We start from the raw sequence: 17126 nt of genomic DNA on the forward strand, positions 1-17126 counted from the left end.
TTCACTCCTATAATACAAAATAAAGAAAAAGTAAAAATAATATATATATATATATATTTATTTATTTATTTTACTTTTTCTTTATTTTATATATTAGGTAATGCAAAAATATATTGTTCAAAATAATAGTAATTATTAAAAAGTAATGTTTATTAGTAGAAGCATATTCATAGACTTTTAATTAATTTGAAATTTCTAAAATAATATAAACAGAAAATATGCCATATAATAAAATTAAACCATAAAAAATGGTGGAGGATTTTACTTAAACACAGTTTTGTTTATTAAAAAAAATATGTATTTTTTTTTACTTTTTCTCTTATTTTATCTTAAACTCACACCTCTTCATCTTTCATAACTTCTATACTTAATTAGTACTTATTAGTAATACTTATAACTTCCAACTTTATACCTTCATAACCTCCAATTATTTAATGTTCAAGCTTGTGACATCTTAAAATCACATCAAACTAATATTTCTATCCAAATATATTTGTTTTGGGCTTAATTGTCATCTACTTTAATTTTGTAGTGCAAAAGCTATCGACAAAGACTACTTTGTGTAGTTATTTCTATTTCTAATAAGGAGGATACAAAATAAGATATATAAAAGAGAAAAATTGATTTGGATTTTTTTTATGAAATTATAAGAGAAAGATCATTAATAAAAGTTAGCATAAAAACAATTCTCGAAAAACATTAAAATGTGTTTTTGGATACACTTAGCGGCGGGAGATTATCAAAATTATTATGAAGTTATTTTTGAATTTTCAATAAAATATATATCATGAAAAATATAAGAAAAATTAATTAAGAGAATTCATTTTTGACATTTTGCAAAAAATAGTAAAAAGCTAAAGACAAGCTAATTTGATTATGTTAGGATACGATGATAATTGTTACTTTTAAAAAAATATATAAATTAGTAAAAAAGTTAAAAACAAGCTAACTTGATTCTTTTAAGATACGATGCTAACTGTTACTATCTTCTTAGTGAAATTAAATAAGCGAATATGAAAAAATGAAAAAGAAAATATGAAAAAAAGGAGAATCGAAAAATACTGTTGAAATAAATTCAAAGAAACATAGAATTATAGGAGAGAATTTATTAAGGGACAAATTAATAGAGATAATTATTCCAAATATACTTATTACTTAACCATTGATCCTCCATTATAATTATTCTAAATATTTACTTAACTTTTTCTCTTACACTTTAATTATATGGAAATATTATTTATCGTCAATAATTATAAATATTCCTATTATTTGTGAACAATTTTTTTTTTATATATTTACCTTATTTTTAAAAAATCCAAAAGTCTAATTATAAGCTTTTATTAGATATTATAAGAATTATTTTTTTAATCTTTATAACACAAAACCTTTTATCATTCTTTTATAGTTGCTCATTTATTACTTATTTTATTTTGTATTTTAACCACGATATATAACAACAATATATTGTTTTTTTGTTAATCCTATATCACCAAAAAATATTTTGCAGAACTAAAATCGTGTATCACCCATTTTCTTTTCAAAGAATCAACATATAAAGAAAAATCTTTAAATTTTAATATACAATTGAAATACTTTTCAAATTATAGGTAGATTATCTATTACAAATAATTTTTCATATTTCTAAGAGCGTATTTGGATGTGTAACTATTTTAATTCTTTTGACATTTTTTAAAAAAATAAATAAAAGACTAAAAGTCCCACTTTAAATTTTTTGTAAACTATCAAAGGTGACCATATTTAATTTTGTGAATTCATTCAAATGGATAATAAAACCATAAATTCTTAATTATTATCTTATAACTAACATAAAAAAAAGAAAAAGATAGGTACTATTCAACCAAAAAAAATATAGGTATTAGACCGTGCTAATTTAAGGATTTTTTAAAAATAAAATCAAGTTAAAATTACAAATCAAAATGTTAAAATTTGTTATCTAATCTATTTGAATTTGAAAATTAAAAAAAAAAAATTAAAACTTTTATACACTGCGCGTAGCGCGACTAAGTTTACTAGTTATAAAAAAATAGATGATATTTTATTATGCACTGTGCACCAATGGTATAATCATTTATGAAGTTTATATCATTAAGGGCATTTGTTTTCATTAAGATTTACACAATCAATTGGTCCTCAACTCTTCATAGATTTTTTATCATTATAATCTTAGAATAAGTGATATTTTTATGTGGGACAATATTCACCATCATTCTATTCGCAATCATCAGCCACCATCATTAATCACTTCTATTATCACAATCACCACCATCATTGCATGTAGACCACCTACGTACTACTATTGCCAACTATCAATCACCTTTGTCATTACAATCATCACTGTCAATCATCGCTATCATTCACTACCATATTTACCACATTCGTCATTATAATTATATCAATTGTCAGTACCATCATCGCCACCTCCATCTCCATCATTACTAGCACCTCTACCGTCAATTAATAATTCCTACTATCAATCAACTCTATCATCTCAATTAGCATCACACTACCAACTATCATCAACACTTCATCAATCACTACATATTTTTTCGCCATCATCATCCTTGTCGTTATCGCTACCGCTATAGCCACCGCCACCGTCACCGTCACCTACACATCTTTCTATTGACACATTGAAGCGGACAAACAATAATAAAAAATTATTTTAATATAACATATAAGTAAAAATGAACGAAAGGAGTAAGAAGATAAATCTTATAAAAACCTATGTTGCTCGGACTCTTCAAAAATATCAAGGGTGTGTCAGATTCGCCAAAAATAGTATATTTTTGAAGAATTCGATACGAGTGCGGCATCGAAAGTGAAGAGTCCATGAAACTTAGATAAAAATGACCTTTTCCATTTTGGAAAAAATCAATGGGAGTATAAGTGAACTCTTTTCTTTTGAGTATATAATAAATATAAATGTATACATTAGAAAACCAATTATGGAAGGAACAAATGTCAAACTTTACCTTTAAATGGAAAATGTAACCTCTTTTGATACTCCATTTAAAGTGGCTCAAATAGTCAAACTAGCTAGCTCGTAGAATCGGAGTACAAAAAGGCTTCTCAATGAAGATAAAAAAAAAAAGAAAAAAAAACTTTAGTGCCGCCACAGCCAATGAAGAGTTGAAGAACCTCACGCAACTTATACACATTCAATTTGATTTAAATTATTACATCGAAAAAAGTTAACGATAATAGATTATAAACCGATTAAATTTTAATAACAATATAGATAGCATATTCTGTGTATTTCCATAAGTCATGGAATCTGGATAAATAGAGTGTACACACAGGGGCGTAGGCACATGTATGTGAGGGTGTCCAATTCGTCGAAAAAAATACAGCATATACGAGATAGATTAAATTATATACTGAGAGTTGTTAGATTAATTAAATTCTCCTTGGAGTTGTGTATTAATTATTATTTTTAATATCATGGTGACTCATGTAGGCACATGTATGCCAGGGTATCCAATTGGACACTCTTTGTCGAAAAAAAAACATCGCATATACAAGTAAAATGACACACAAAGTGATTAAATAACATATTTTGGACACCCTTGACATAATAGGTTGTTATAGCCTAGTGATTTAAAATGTATTTAATGTGTAGACATCTTTAATGAATCAATGCTCGCGTGCTCAAATTTCACTTGCAACATTTTTTTCTCCTTTTTACAAAGAGCTTTTGTTGTTTAATTTTTGGACCCTCTTCGTGAAATTCCTGGCTCCGCCACTATATACACACATATTTTATTCTTATCTCGTGAAAAAACCCGCAGTTCAAATTACACATAGTAAAGCAATTTGAAAAAGAAAATACAACCCCTAAAGTACTATCCTCTTTTTTTCAAATACACAACTATCATCTATATTTTGGTGCACTAGCCGACTTATCACTATATATAAGATGCCGATTGAGTAGTGTGTTTTGTTTTCTTATGGATGCTAAGCTCTTTTGATGGTATATATCTTGTTGAGTTTCACATTATATTGCGAGTTAATATCTCAAAAGGTCACTCAATTTTATCAATTTATCTAATAAAGTCATTAAACTTTATTTTGTATCAATAAAATCATTCAAATTAGATATTTATATCAAAAAAATCACCATCAAATTTATTATTAAAAAATATTGACTTGACAAAATAAATTATTTTTTAATGCCATGTTAGAAAATTCATCAAGAGATTTTTACGGAAAATACTTTTATGATATTACTTTATATTCAAAAAAAATAAAATCAAATTTCAGAAATTATTTTTCAACACAAGTTTGAATTATTATTTTTTCAAGTTTCAACATAAGCTAACTATATGGTGGAGTTAAAAAGGAAAAAATTTAATGTTTGCTTCTACCGCTACCAATCTCTGTAGCCTGAATCACAATTCCACCGAACAGGCCAACATCATCCAAACACTTACGCTTTTTCTAGTTGAAAGTAACACCAATTAATCTTTGTAGCATGAATCTCCATTATCTTTAATTTATTAATTCCATATAAAAAAAGAATTTATTTTATGATGTCAATATTTTTTTTAATAATAAATTTATTTGAGTGATTTTATTGATACAAACGATAAGTTGAGTGATTTTATTGATATAGATGTCTACGTTAAGTGATTTTATTGATACAAAATAATGTTTAATGAGTTTACTAGATAAATACTCAAAGTTGAGTGACCTTTTGAGATATTAATTCCTATATTGCACATCACTTTTATATGATTAGGAGATCATATTATATGTTTTATTAGGTACGTGGCTTACTTATAATATGTAATTGCGATTAATTATAACTCTCTTTTAACTAATGGATACAAAAGTACCAGCTTCACAATTCTCATGCTCCTAAGCTTAGTGAGTTATTTTGACTATATATCATTTAAACACGTTCCAATAATTTATTGGCACCTAAAATTGAAAGAAAATTGTCGAGGTAGAAGAAGGGGAAATAAGGGAATGGATTATAAGGTGTGAAATTGAACGCTCATTAATAAGATAAAATTCAGATAACCAACAAACTGAGCATCTAAGATTTTCTTTATCTTTTAATGATTAAGTAATTAACAGATCATGGTAAGAAATAACAATAAAATCTATTGCTTTTAGTTATGAATCTTAATATCTTATGCTTAAATTCTTTAAAATTACTACAATTACTTTTTTGTGAAGTCGACAATAGAACAGCGTAGCACTCTCACCCACTGAGGGGAAAAAAGCTCAATTATTTGAATATATGTTTGGTTCAACTAATGAAGCAATGATGTCATGTTAGTGTTGAAATACACTACTAGTACAAATATTATAAGTATAAAAAAAAAATCACTTTCTTAAACTCCATATCAAATCAAAATTACTCAAACAAATTGAAACTGAGTGGAGGACCGATGTGGCGGGCTAGATGCGACTTAAAGTCGTAAATAAACCCCAAAAACGTTTTATTCTGCAATTTTCAAACTTGAGAGCTAAGGAATGAACCCAGGGCTTTTATTGACAGTTTTCCACCATTCTTAAGGCTAAAGGTAAGATTTTAACTCCCCGAATCCATTTTTCAATCCGTAGAACGTAATCTAATGGGTAATTATCGATGGGAAAAAGTTTTGATATGAGAATTATGGTGGGAAAAGCCTTAAATTGGGAGATTGGGATCATGGGTATGATCTAGGATTGCTAGTAATCCGGGTAATTAGTGATTGTTTATTGATTCTTGTATTATATTGATTGTTTGTAGACCAATTACAAGCGGAACGAATCCGGAAAGGGAAGGATCAAGTTTCTTAGGGTTCAAGTTTGTTTTGAGATAGGTGATAGTTGTGATTCTATGATTGTGTGATGTTATATTCGTTCTTGCTTCATTATGATACATGTATGTATGCGAATGTTGCATTATTAATCACATTAATTGTAGATGAGGATATATGAATGATGAATGTCATGAATCATGACTTGATTGTATGATTATGAGACTGTACTTTGTGATTGTGATTGTGGCTTGTTGAATGGATCGGGTGTTGCGTTCCGACACACTAACTTGGATCGATTTCCACGTTCTGACATAATTATGGGATCGGTTGCCACGTTCTGGCATAATCATTGGATCGGGTACCATATTTCGGTATGCTAACTGTTTGGGTTTGGGTTCCACGAGAGAACCAATGATTTGATATAATTGTGTACCTTGAGAAATGTAAAACTGTATCTTGTTCGTAAATGTTGATAATCTTGTATATGTTCGATATATGCATATGATTATATTGTTGTTTTGACTTATGTATGTTGCACTTAGTGGGATAGCAGTGTGATCCTACCAGTACACTATGGTTGTGTACTGATACTGCACTTGCTCTTTTTTTGTTGAGTACAAGGCATCTTCAAGCGGCTATTGACAGACCTGGATTAGAAGATCAGTGATCGTCGTTCGAATTCAAGGGTGAGCCAGTTCTTCCAGGCTGCCATGAGTTCTCTTTCTGTCTACGTCCACATTTCGGACGTAGATTTTCTAGCTAGTTATTAGTTCATTAGTTTGGGGTTGTAACCCTTCTTGTTTAGACTTGTTGAACTTTAGATGTTTTGGTACATTGACTTTCAGGTTCTAGGTGTATTTTCCATATTGTTTAGTTGTTAGATCTTTTGGAAGTTTATGGGAATTTCAGTCTTTAGCTATTTAACTTGCTTCCGTAACTTAAATGTTTTAGTTTTTGGTTTAGTTGCTTGGTTTGGATTGTAGTAGTGGTTCTCCCACCGGAGAGTTAGTGTGGATGTCAATCACGACGGTCTGGATCGTGACAATAATGCACCCATATGATGGATTTACTCCTTATAATTGATACCTCAAAAGACACAGAGGAAAATTCAAGAATTTGAACTTGATGCAGCATGGATTAACCATGAATGATTCCAGAACATATTAATTATACTTTTGATAGTATATGACTAGACACAAGGTGCCCGTGCAAGCACAGACCGATAGATGTTACTCTCTTTACTCTATATTAAGTGAATTTGTGAGGTAATGAATATCTATTTTTAAAAATGTTTAGGACATAAATTGAACGCCATTTTTCAGTTTTACCCCTTTAGTTGTTGTTATACAATTCTTGAAAATATAAATAATTCAAAGTAAAATTATAAATATGAGCAATTAATTAACTATCTTGAACTTATTACCTAAAAAATGTAAATAAAGGGCAAAAAATGGGGAAAAAATTCAAACATTTATTTTGAACTTTGAACAATTCACTTATTTTGAACTAAGTTAAAAAAAAACCTCAAAATCCATTTAATATAGAATTTATGTGGCACAGATGAAATGAGGAGAGTAAACTAAAACTTTTATATAATTTCTTTTTAAGAGTGTTAAAAAGGTAAGAAAGTTTGTTATATTTAATATTTTGCATGGAATAATTTATTTATATAAGTAATAAAAAAGAAGATAGGAACAAAATAGAGAGTAAAAAAGTAGGACACACTCATGTTAAGTTATACAAAAATAACAAATAGATTATAAGAAGACAAAAATACCCTCAAAAATAATTTAAGAGACATCAAGCATATATATAAATAAATAAATATAAGGGAAGAGACACAACTATTTGAATAATTGTGTCCCTTCATAATAATAAAAAAAGTTCTCACAGGAGAAATCAGAAAAAGAAGAAAATCTTTCCATTTTCTACAATTCCAAAAGAGCAGACACTTCTTCTGTTCCTTCTCCAATTCCATAAAGTCTGTGGGAAGATTCTTGAAAGGTTTATTCTCAAAAAAAGTGTTGGAACGAATAACTGTAACATGTACGATTTTAGATTGTGGCTTTATATGATGTTCGTGTTTATATACATGTGATGCATTTTCTAAGTAGTCAAACAATATTCAATGATCCTACTAACTAAGTGTTTGATTAGATTCTTCAATATAATTTTAATAATATGTAAAATTTTATTAATTATTCATATACTATAAATTGAATATATTTGGTTAAGAATGAGAACGTGTTATATGTTGTACCAAGTGTTTGTTATGGCCTAAAAAGAACTCCCTACTTAATCATTGTGGAGAGTGAAGCTACAAGGATCTATGATGGTAACACTTGAAGTGGGCAGGTAAGCTAACGTTGGTAGGATATTCAAGAGGAAAGAATAAGAATTAGATAAGACCTAGTCATAAAAAAAAAACAAATAAATTTGTAGTGTAGGATACCTATACAAATAATTTTTTATGATCGTGATGTTCGGATCAGCTTTTGCATACCTCGACTAGTTTCAGGAGATACCTGTTAGTTTTCACCAACAAACAGATACCAGAGTAAGAGTAAAATTTTATATATAATTATATACAAATATATTTCATCATAGCAATTTACCTGAGATAGCTTATGTTAATTAAACATGTCATATAATTTAAATTGTAAAAAGATAAAATGATTTAAATCTGCCATACATATAAATTTTAGGCATAAAACTTTTTAAGCATGTGATCTTTTAAATATAATTATATTTGTCTTGTTATAAAAAATCACATTGAGAGTAAAATTTATAGTGGGATGTTTATAAATATATCTCTCTTTTAGGAACATATATACTACTATACTAATAAGTAATACTCATTCAATCCCAATTTACGTGAGACTTATCGTTTTTCGAGAGTCAAACAGTTTAAATTTGATCGAAAATTTGTGCGTGGAATCTTAAAAAATAATGAAATGAAATTTATATATTTGTAAACTACGTAAAAATATTATAAGTCACAATAATTGGCAATTCAAAAAAATTAAAAGATATATGATAAATTTACGGTAAAAAATAGACTTGTTTGAATCTCAAAATCTGAAAAATATCACATAAATTGAGACGGATGGAGTATGAAAAATAGTATTGCGTACATTGAGATGGTGAGAGTACAATTTTTGAAAGAAAAGTTCATCAACAAAATCATGCGTGATTAAATTACTTTTGGATTGTTGTAAGTTATCTTTTTTATATATGTGTCCTTTTTTAAAGAAAAATATTTTATTTTCACCCAAAAAAGTAAACTTCCCACAGAAAAACGATATTTGCTACTAAAATGATAAAAATTGGCCCATGCAGGTCTCGAACCTGCGACCTTCGCGTTATTAGCACGACGCTCTAACCAACTGAGCTAATGGGCCAGATGCTATTCTTTTGTCGTATATGTTTTAAGTAGTAATCACCAGCATTAACTGTTCAGTGTTCCAGACCATGGGCAAACAAAAAAAGTGCTCCAAAAGAAACAAAACCATGGGCTAATAATTGAAGATATTTCACTAATAGAAGATTTTAGATAACAGACCCTTTACCCTTCAAAAAAGATTAAGAAATAAATCCAAATATTCACCATAACCCTACCTCTGATATTAGAAGAAAAAAAACAAACATACTTTTTCCTGAGTTGAAAAAATGACCACTTATAAATTGAATAGAAAAAAAGTTTTTAAAATTTCTTACAAGTATAAATAATAATCTATCTTGTTAAAGACATAAAATTGTAAAAGGTTACAAAATCAAATCTGCGTACCGAAAGTGGACCCTTTATGTTGCCATGTTTTTCCCATATCACAAATTAAAGATATTAATAGTAGTATATATACTTTGTAAAGTAATAAAAAGTGTCATCTTTATTGAGTTGAATGAAAATAAGAAACATGCATGAAGATGTTTGCTTCGATGAAAATAGTAAAGAGTTGCTGGAATTCTTATCCAAATAATAAAAGACAAAGTCTACTACGCAGTGAAACTACACTAACTAACTGCCAAATATGCCTAAAACTCATAATAATATAACACTCATTGGCATTCTCATTATTTGTATTCTTTGCATCTCATCATTTGTTTCAATCATCTAAAACTTATATAAAATACAAAAAATGCCAACTCAATTACACGCAACCACCTTCTATGTATAAACAAACAAGCCTATACTCATTGCCCACACTCTGTTATTAATCATCATCCAAAATCAGTCCTTTTTAAAAATAAAAAAATATCCGCAATAGCTATTATTTTTGGGTGCATTGGGTAAGTTTGCTCCTACATATGTAATAGCTTGCAAATTATATAGGAGATGAAAATTGCATAAGAAAAGTATGATGCCACGAGCTCGACTAAGAAGGCGTTGGTAGAGGAACTTATTCATAACCTCTTATCGTAGTGGCGGATTCAGAATTTTTACTTAGGGGATTCGGAAAATAAAAATATAAATGTGTGAACTAGAGTGTAAAGTACAAACTCCAAAGAATTAATTTTTTAAAAAAAATTAGATAGCTTGCGCATCCAATAGAATCAAACCTGCAAATCAGGGATAGCATTCACGGCCCAAGTTGCACAGTCTAAAACCACTGAGCTATATCTCTTTTTTGATTGAGGTGGTTCAAAATTAGTATATACAGAAAAGTATTGAAAATTTACCTTATGCATATACAATGTAATTTTTTATCGAGGAGATTTAGGTGAATCCCTGACACCGCATAGGTCCGCCCATTGTTTATGGGCTACCACATTCTCATCCTAACTTTTTTGTTAAAATATATTAACATTGAATAAAATTTTAATGGATAAAGCTTGTATTCACTTAAAAATGTACACTATTGGCCACGAGAGTTAAGTTACTAATTTTAAGAGTTTATCGGTGTAAGAAAACTTCACACCATCAAATCATTTTTCACCTATAATAAATAACTTATTTTATTTTCAAGATTATAAATCTTTAAAAAAAATTTACCTGTAAATGTTTAAAAAAAAAAAAAGTTTCAATTTCAATAAAGTTTAAATCTAATAAGTTGAATCCTTAACTTATTATTATTCCTCAACTTTTTAAAGGAAGAGAAGCACAATTTTCATTGGCCTTCCTTCTTTCCTGGTCAAAAAGAGCCTCAATATTTTCCCTTTTTTAGTATTGAAAATGTGTGATTGTTTCTTCTTCTATTAATTTCCGGAAGAAAACACCAATCTGTTGTTGCGTGCCCCTAAATCTTTCTTCTTCTATTGGAAAAAAAGTTGATTCTTTATCCCAAAGTTAAGGTAATTAACTGTTAGATACTATATAGTCTGGCAACTATTTTTTTTAGTGTCAATGGCAAGTTCTTTGAGTACTGGTTTCTCTGTTTCTGTCCCCTGTTTCAATTCCAGAGCCAAAGGGTCTGCTCATCATTGTTATTCAAATGGAAATTTGCAACTTAAAGATTTAACATCTAGAGAATTTCTAGGCAAATCTTTGGATGTATCAGACCATAGACAGGTGCTTTTTATGTTTCATTCTTGTATTTTTCCTTCTTTTCTTGAGTTTTGAGATTAAGGATCAGTAAGTATTTTGTCTAATGTTTTAGGCACAAGTAGAAATTTGTGTTGGCAGTGGTCAGGGATGGTGGGAGAAGACACTTAAACCCAACATGGTAGAGATCAATTCAGCACAACAACTTGTTGATTCATTGTTAAAGGCTGGTGATAGATTAGTCATAATTGACTTCTACTCTCCTGGCTGTGGAGGTTGCAAGACTTTACATCCTAAGGTATGGTACCAATATGATCAAGAATTTAGTTTTTTGCGGTTGTCCAAGTCTTTGTGGATAGAGTTGCCCGATATTTTTGTTGGTATGAGGTAAATCTAAGATACCTATAAAATTAGTCGAGGCGTGCCCAAGCTGAATAAGACACCACAGAAATTCTGAATGCAAATTCTGACACCTGTCTTTTTATCATGCTGCTGTTAATAAAATCACTATTGTTACATAATGTTTGCAGATGTGTGAGCTAGCTGAATCAAATCCCAATGCCATATTCCTAAAAGTAAACTATGAAGAACTGAAAAGCATGTGTAATGTTCTTCATATACCTGTCTTGCCCTTCTTCAGATTCTACAAGGGTGCACAAGGCAAAGTTTGTAGCTTCAGCTGTACTAATGCAACAGTAAGTTTTTCTTTAAAATTCTTTGATTTGTCACATAACTGCTAAAGAAAAGTGTATCTTCTCATTGTAGAACTTGTACTTGTGCAGATAAAGAAATTTAAAGATGCAGTAGCAAGGTATGGGGATGAAGGGTGTAGCTTCAGTCCAGCAAAAGGTCTTGAGGAATCTGAGCTTTTAACTTTAGCCTCAATTGGACAAATATCAAAAAAATCATCATTTGATTCCTCCAGTATTCAGGAGTAGATTCTTTAACCACTTTTAGCAAGTGAAATCAGGAAAAATGGTGGGACTAATTTGTACATTGTTATAAATTACAAGGCCGAGAATCTATCAAACCACTTCTCCACACTACAACGGCAAAGATAAGATCTGCATACATCTTACAGTTTCCTAACCTCACTTGTTAAGATTAGTCTGAGTATATTGTTGTAGATAATAATGTACAATAGCATTACTACAAGATGTGAAGCTTTTTGATAAATAATTAAACAATCCATCCATTACAACTCAGTCTCAAACTAATTGAAAAAATATATTTACATTATCACTTATTCAAAATTTTGGACAACATGTATAATCAAAATGATGAAAATCCCCCGGCATTGCAGAAACTGTGGAAAACACGTCTTTGAGAGTAACTAGAGGACCATGAATAGTCACCCAATTTTTAGAGTGATACATCACTAATCCTAATAAATTTGCTGCAACTTACTAAAAGAATGCATCAAGACTAACGATGACTAGATGATTTATCATGGTAGTTTAACAGTTCATCAATTATGATCCAGCAGTCCATCTGCAAGAAGAAAATCCACCAAGATAAAACCAATGTATCTGATTATTTTTGGTTAAAAAAAAGCCTTCATCATATGTAAGAAAGTTTATCACATGTGACGCCACTGGAGCCCTACTTATAAGAAGGCTTCAACAGATAGCAACATTCGAATCTCCGTTCTTAATTGACAATCATCAGGCTTATACCAAAAAAAGGTACAAATAGCTGCAAAAAGATGATAATGGAGGAGGTAAAACAATCCCACACAAGAGAGTAACAGATCAAACTGAAATGTCAAAAAAAAAAAAAAAAATTGTGCCTCAGAGGTAGTGACAATTACGTAACATCATCATCTTTACATATCAAGATAATACGTACAGACACATCACTGGCACTTTAAGACAATGTGAAGAAAAGCACTTGCATGATTAACTAAAGATGAAGGATCAATTGTGCTTACTGCAACCTCTCAAAAATCAAAGAAAAACAGAACAAAATTGTATGTGTATTAACTGGTGACCTTAGAGGATTTTCATTTTGAATTATGATGATATGATACAATTTCAAAATAACAAAGCCAAAGAAGCAGCATCAGAGAAAAGTCAAATAAATTCAAGTGCTTATAACTTGCTGAGAAGATTGATAATGCCAATCACTAGCTATCACTTCGTATGTAACAAATACAATGTGCTGATGTTTTAACTAGATATACAATGTGATTGGTGTCAAAGCCAACAAGCTCTTTCTTAAGAAAAAATGCAACTAAAAGCAGAGATTTTAAAAGAGAGGTTGTTGTTCAAGCAATAAATTCACCAGGGAACACATAACAGCTGATGTGAAAATGAATGACAGGACCAGAAACACACAACAGAAACTACAGCAATGGTAGTGTACACAGTTGAAAATATCACACAAATGTCAAGCATCAGAGAGATTCCCATCGACAAATCATCATCCCCAAGAGGGTGCTGATGTCCCTGTCTATTCTATCATCATTGCAAGAACCAAATACAAATAGTAGAGAGGTGTATGTGTATTAACTGGTGGCCTTAGAGAAGTAGTGCTCACACACTATCATCTTTCTTATTTCTTAATTCTAGTAATATGAACCACAAAGTTACAATTTCAAAATAGCCAAAGGAGCAGCATAAGAGAAAAGTCAAAAAAATCCCAATGCTTAACTTGCTAAGATGATTGATAGCAACAACCACTAGCTAGTAGCTATCACTGTGTGTAACAAATACAACACTACCAATGTGCCAAAGTTCTAACTAGATATGCAATGTGATTGGTGTGCAAAGCTCACAAATATATGGCTGGGAAGCTCTTTCTAAACCAAAAACGCAACTAAAAGCACAGAGTTATAGGAGAGGTTGTTCAAGCAATAAACTAATCACCAATTATGGGATATGGAACAGCTAATGTGAAAATGAATAACTACAGCAATGGTTACACAGTTGAAAATAAGACAAGTCTCAAGCATCAGAGAGATTCCCATCGACAAATCATCATCCCCAGAGGGTGCTGATGTCCCTGTCTGTTCTATCATCATTGCAAGGACCAAATGAAATGAAGACTTTAACCCAAAAAAAGAAGGAAAAAACTGAAAATAGTTCGAGATTATCACAAGTTGATATTTAAGATAAACAAGTGTATCCTCATATCAAATTCTTTATAAACCACCAACCAAGAATGCAACATCACTGTAAGCATTGAATTAGCAAATTAAATAAGATCCAAACTAAGCTTTTACAACATTATAATCTTGACAACTCCCCCGTGGAATACATACATAATAATAACTAAGACTCTTAAGTACTGGAAAATCAGAGGCATAAAGAATTTCAAAAAGGAAATCAACAAAAGGAGTAACATTTCGAAATTATATGTATTATATAAAGTTTCTTCCTTTGACAAAAGGATATCAGACCCATTAATTAATGAAGCAAAGCTAAAATAAGGATTGCAAAAATTTAGGAAAACATAAGGAATTGATAAAGCCTCAAGCCTCAGATTAAAAATTGTTTCATAGTGAAATACTCAAAGTATATTTAATGCCATCATAGGCAGAGGCGCGCAGATTTGAGCTGATAGATGCAGCCAAGAAACAAATTCTACCATATAAGGGGCATAAGAAAACACAAATCTTACCTGTGAATTTCCACAAAAAATTAAGAATCACAACAACAAATATACAAAGCCTATATAAAAATAAGGACTGAATCTAAACTGATGAAAAAAAAAGCAAATGAGAAGTTGATACTGGAAAAGGTGAGCAGAAAGATTTAGAATGGTGGTGGCTAGGGTTCTTGTTGTGCGAATGCTGCCATTTTGGGGTTTTATAGGTGTCACTACAGACTCCGGAGGTTCGAAACTAGGGTTTATTTCAGAATAATTTTACTAAGTTACCCCTGCAACTGTTTGGCTTCTACTTTTCCTGCTTTATTTATCAAAAAAATAACCAAATTATCTCTCCAGAATGGTCTAATTTGGCTTGACACGGGAGTTTAAGAAAAGAAAAAAGATTTTTTAATCTTGTAATTTTAAATTAAAGTTATATTAAATGTAGTAGAATGTCATTTCATCTTGTGGTCTTAAACATGTCACATGTAAAGTTGAAGTTAAAGTGTTGTCAACAAAGGAAATGGGTCATTCTTTTTTAAATAGACTAAAAAAGAAATTATGTCATTCTTTTTTAAACGGAGGGAGTATTTTTTTTGGTTTTCGACCCGATATTCGAAGCCTGTATTAAACTCCGATTAAATTTGAATCACACTGCAGGACCCATTTGGAGGTGGCGCTCCAAACTGAATTTTCTTCATATCTAGGATTGAATCTGAGACATTTGATTAAGGGTAAAGCAGTTCCATCACTACACCATAATTCATAACCATGTTGATATCCCGTAGTATTTGACTTGGCTTCTACTTAAGAGCTCCAGCATGAATAGTTCAGTTCATTTGTAAGTGAACTTTTGCACTCAAGATTGGAGTTAAGTTTAATATGATTAGTGTGTTTGGTACGGATGTAAAATATTTTTTAATTTTTCTTTATTTTATGGTCAAAATATTTTCTCTAGAAAAACAAAAAAATAAATTACATAAGTAAACCTTAAGTTAACTTTCTACCCACCCAACATCTCCAGCCCCCCATCGCTTGAACATTCCACCTATCCCTCACTCCATCTCGCCCTTTTAATGTTCGCTAGCTTGCATGTGAATGCTTTTAGGATATTATTTTTGTACTTACTTATAAAACATTTTAAAAAAAGAGAGTAAGAAATTCACTTATTTTTCAAGATTTGAAATCATGAGATGAAGCGTTTGGATATGCGATTTCATTTCATTAGATGAAATATCAAATTCTTCAAAAAGCTTGATTTGAGAATTTCATATCACGATTTTACTTTATATATATATACAAATTGATCCACAAGTTTATATTTTATAAAAATAAACCTACCATTTTACATCTACATTATTTTTTTGCGAGAATAACAAAGAAGTGATGAAATATTCATGGAATATGAACATGATGATATATTTACTAATAGTATTGACCATGTTCAATTTTATAAAAGAATAGTTCACTACAACTCATGTTCAGTTACGTTGTACATTTTATTGAACTAAAATTTTGTCAATAAATATTGTATTTTTCTTAAAATAGCTTTGTCTTTTTTTTTGTTTCTCATCTAGTGTCCGGTATCGACATTGTAACCGGACTATATTCGAATTCGTGCCAGAAAGTCCTACATTGAGGGCTAAATCGTTCTCTACCAAAAGCGACTCCGTCTGATAGTGTATTATACTTTATCATGAACTCTTGCTTATTTAATAAAATTATATATAAATGCACTTTTAATAGTTTTCACAACTTATGAGGTTTTTATGTTTATGAATAAATAATACAACTTAGAAGTCCAAATTGCATTCAACTTTAACTCATATAATTTCATATCATAATTATAAATCACGATTTCATCTCAAATGGTCAAAACGAATCCTAAATTTGCGTCAACTCCTATACAGAGCGTCTCTTTTTTATTTGCTTGGCATATGTGTTAGGACTTGGGATGACCATAAGGTAACTCACTAGATTTCTTATCGCCTGAAATCTCCACGTGAGATATGTTCTCTTACGAACGACTTGTAATTAACCAAATGTCAAATTCTTATTCGACAACAACAGATTTCCCAATTAATTCCCCTTATTATTGTTGTTTCTCTTTTACTTACATGGCAAATATTTGGGTCCCCTCCTAATTTCTTCTAAAACAATACCGAACAAAGAAATAGATTCTTTGGATAAGGATAACACACATTTCTTCTCATTGGCTACTCTCAAATTCACAACCCAATCCCAGTCGTCCAATTCCCATTCAAATAGAAGCACAATTTTTG

The 17126-nt window shown here is 30.2% G+C and overlaps 1 protein-coding gene and 1 non-coding gene across 2 annotated transcripts; one reads left to right on the forward strand and one right to left on the reverse strand.

Annotated features, from left to right (window-relative positions):
* Window positions 1-9101: 9101 nt before the first annotated feature.
* On the reverse strand, window positions 9102-9175 carry TRNAI-AAU (transfer RNA isoleucine (anticodon AAU)). Its single transcript has one exon. It is a non-coding gene; the product is annotated as a tRNA-Ile (tRNA).
* Window positions 9176-10813: 1638 nt separating this feature from the next.
* LOC102583325 (thioredoxin-like 1-1, chloroplastic) lies at window positions 10814-13015 on the forward strand. Its single transcript, XM_006354711.2, has 4 exons — window positions 10814-11280; window positions 11369-11551; window positions 11784-11948; window positions 12036-13015. Exons 1-4 carry the CDS (start codon window positions 11116-11118, stop codon window positions 12189-12191), a joined length of 669 nt encoding a protein of 222 aa, XP_006354773.1. The 5' UTR covers window positions 10814-11115; the 3' UTR covers window positions 12192-13015.
* The last annotated feature ends 4111 nt before the right edge of the window (window positions 13016-17126 follow it).

The sequence above is a fragment of the Solanum tuberosum genome, unplaced genomic scaffold (genome assembly GCF_000226075.1).
Source record: "Solanum tuberosum cultivar DM 1-3 516 R44 unplaced genomic scaffold, SolTub_3.0 scf00180, whole genome shotgun sequence".
Classification (NCBI taxonomy): Eukaryota; Viridiplantae; Streptophyta; class Magnoliopsida; order Solanales; family Solanaceae; genus Solanum; species Solanum tuberosum.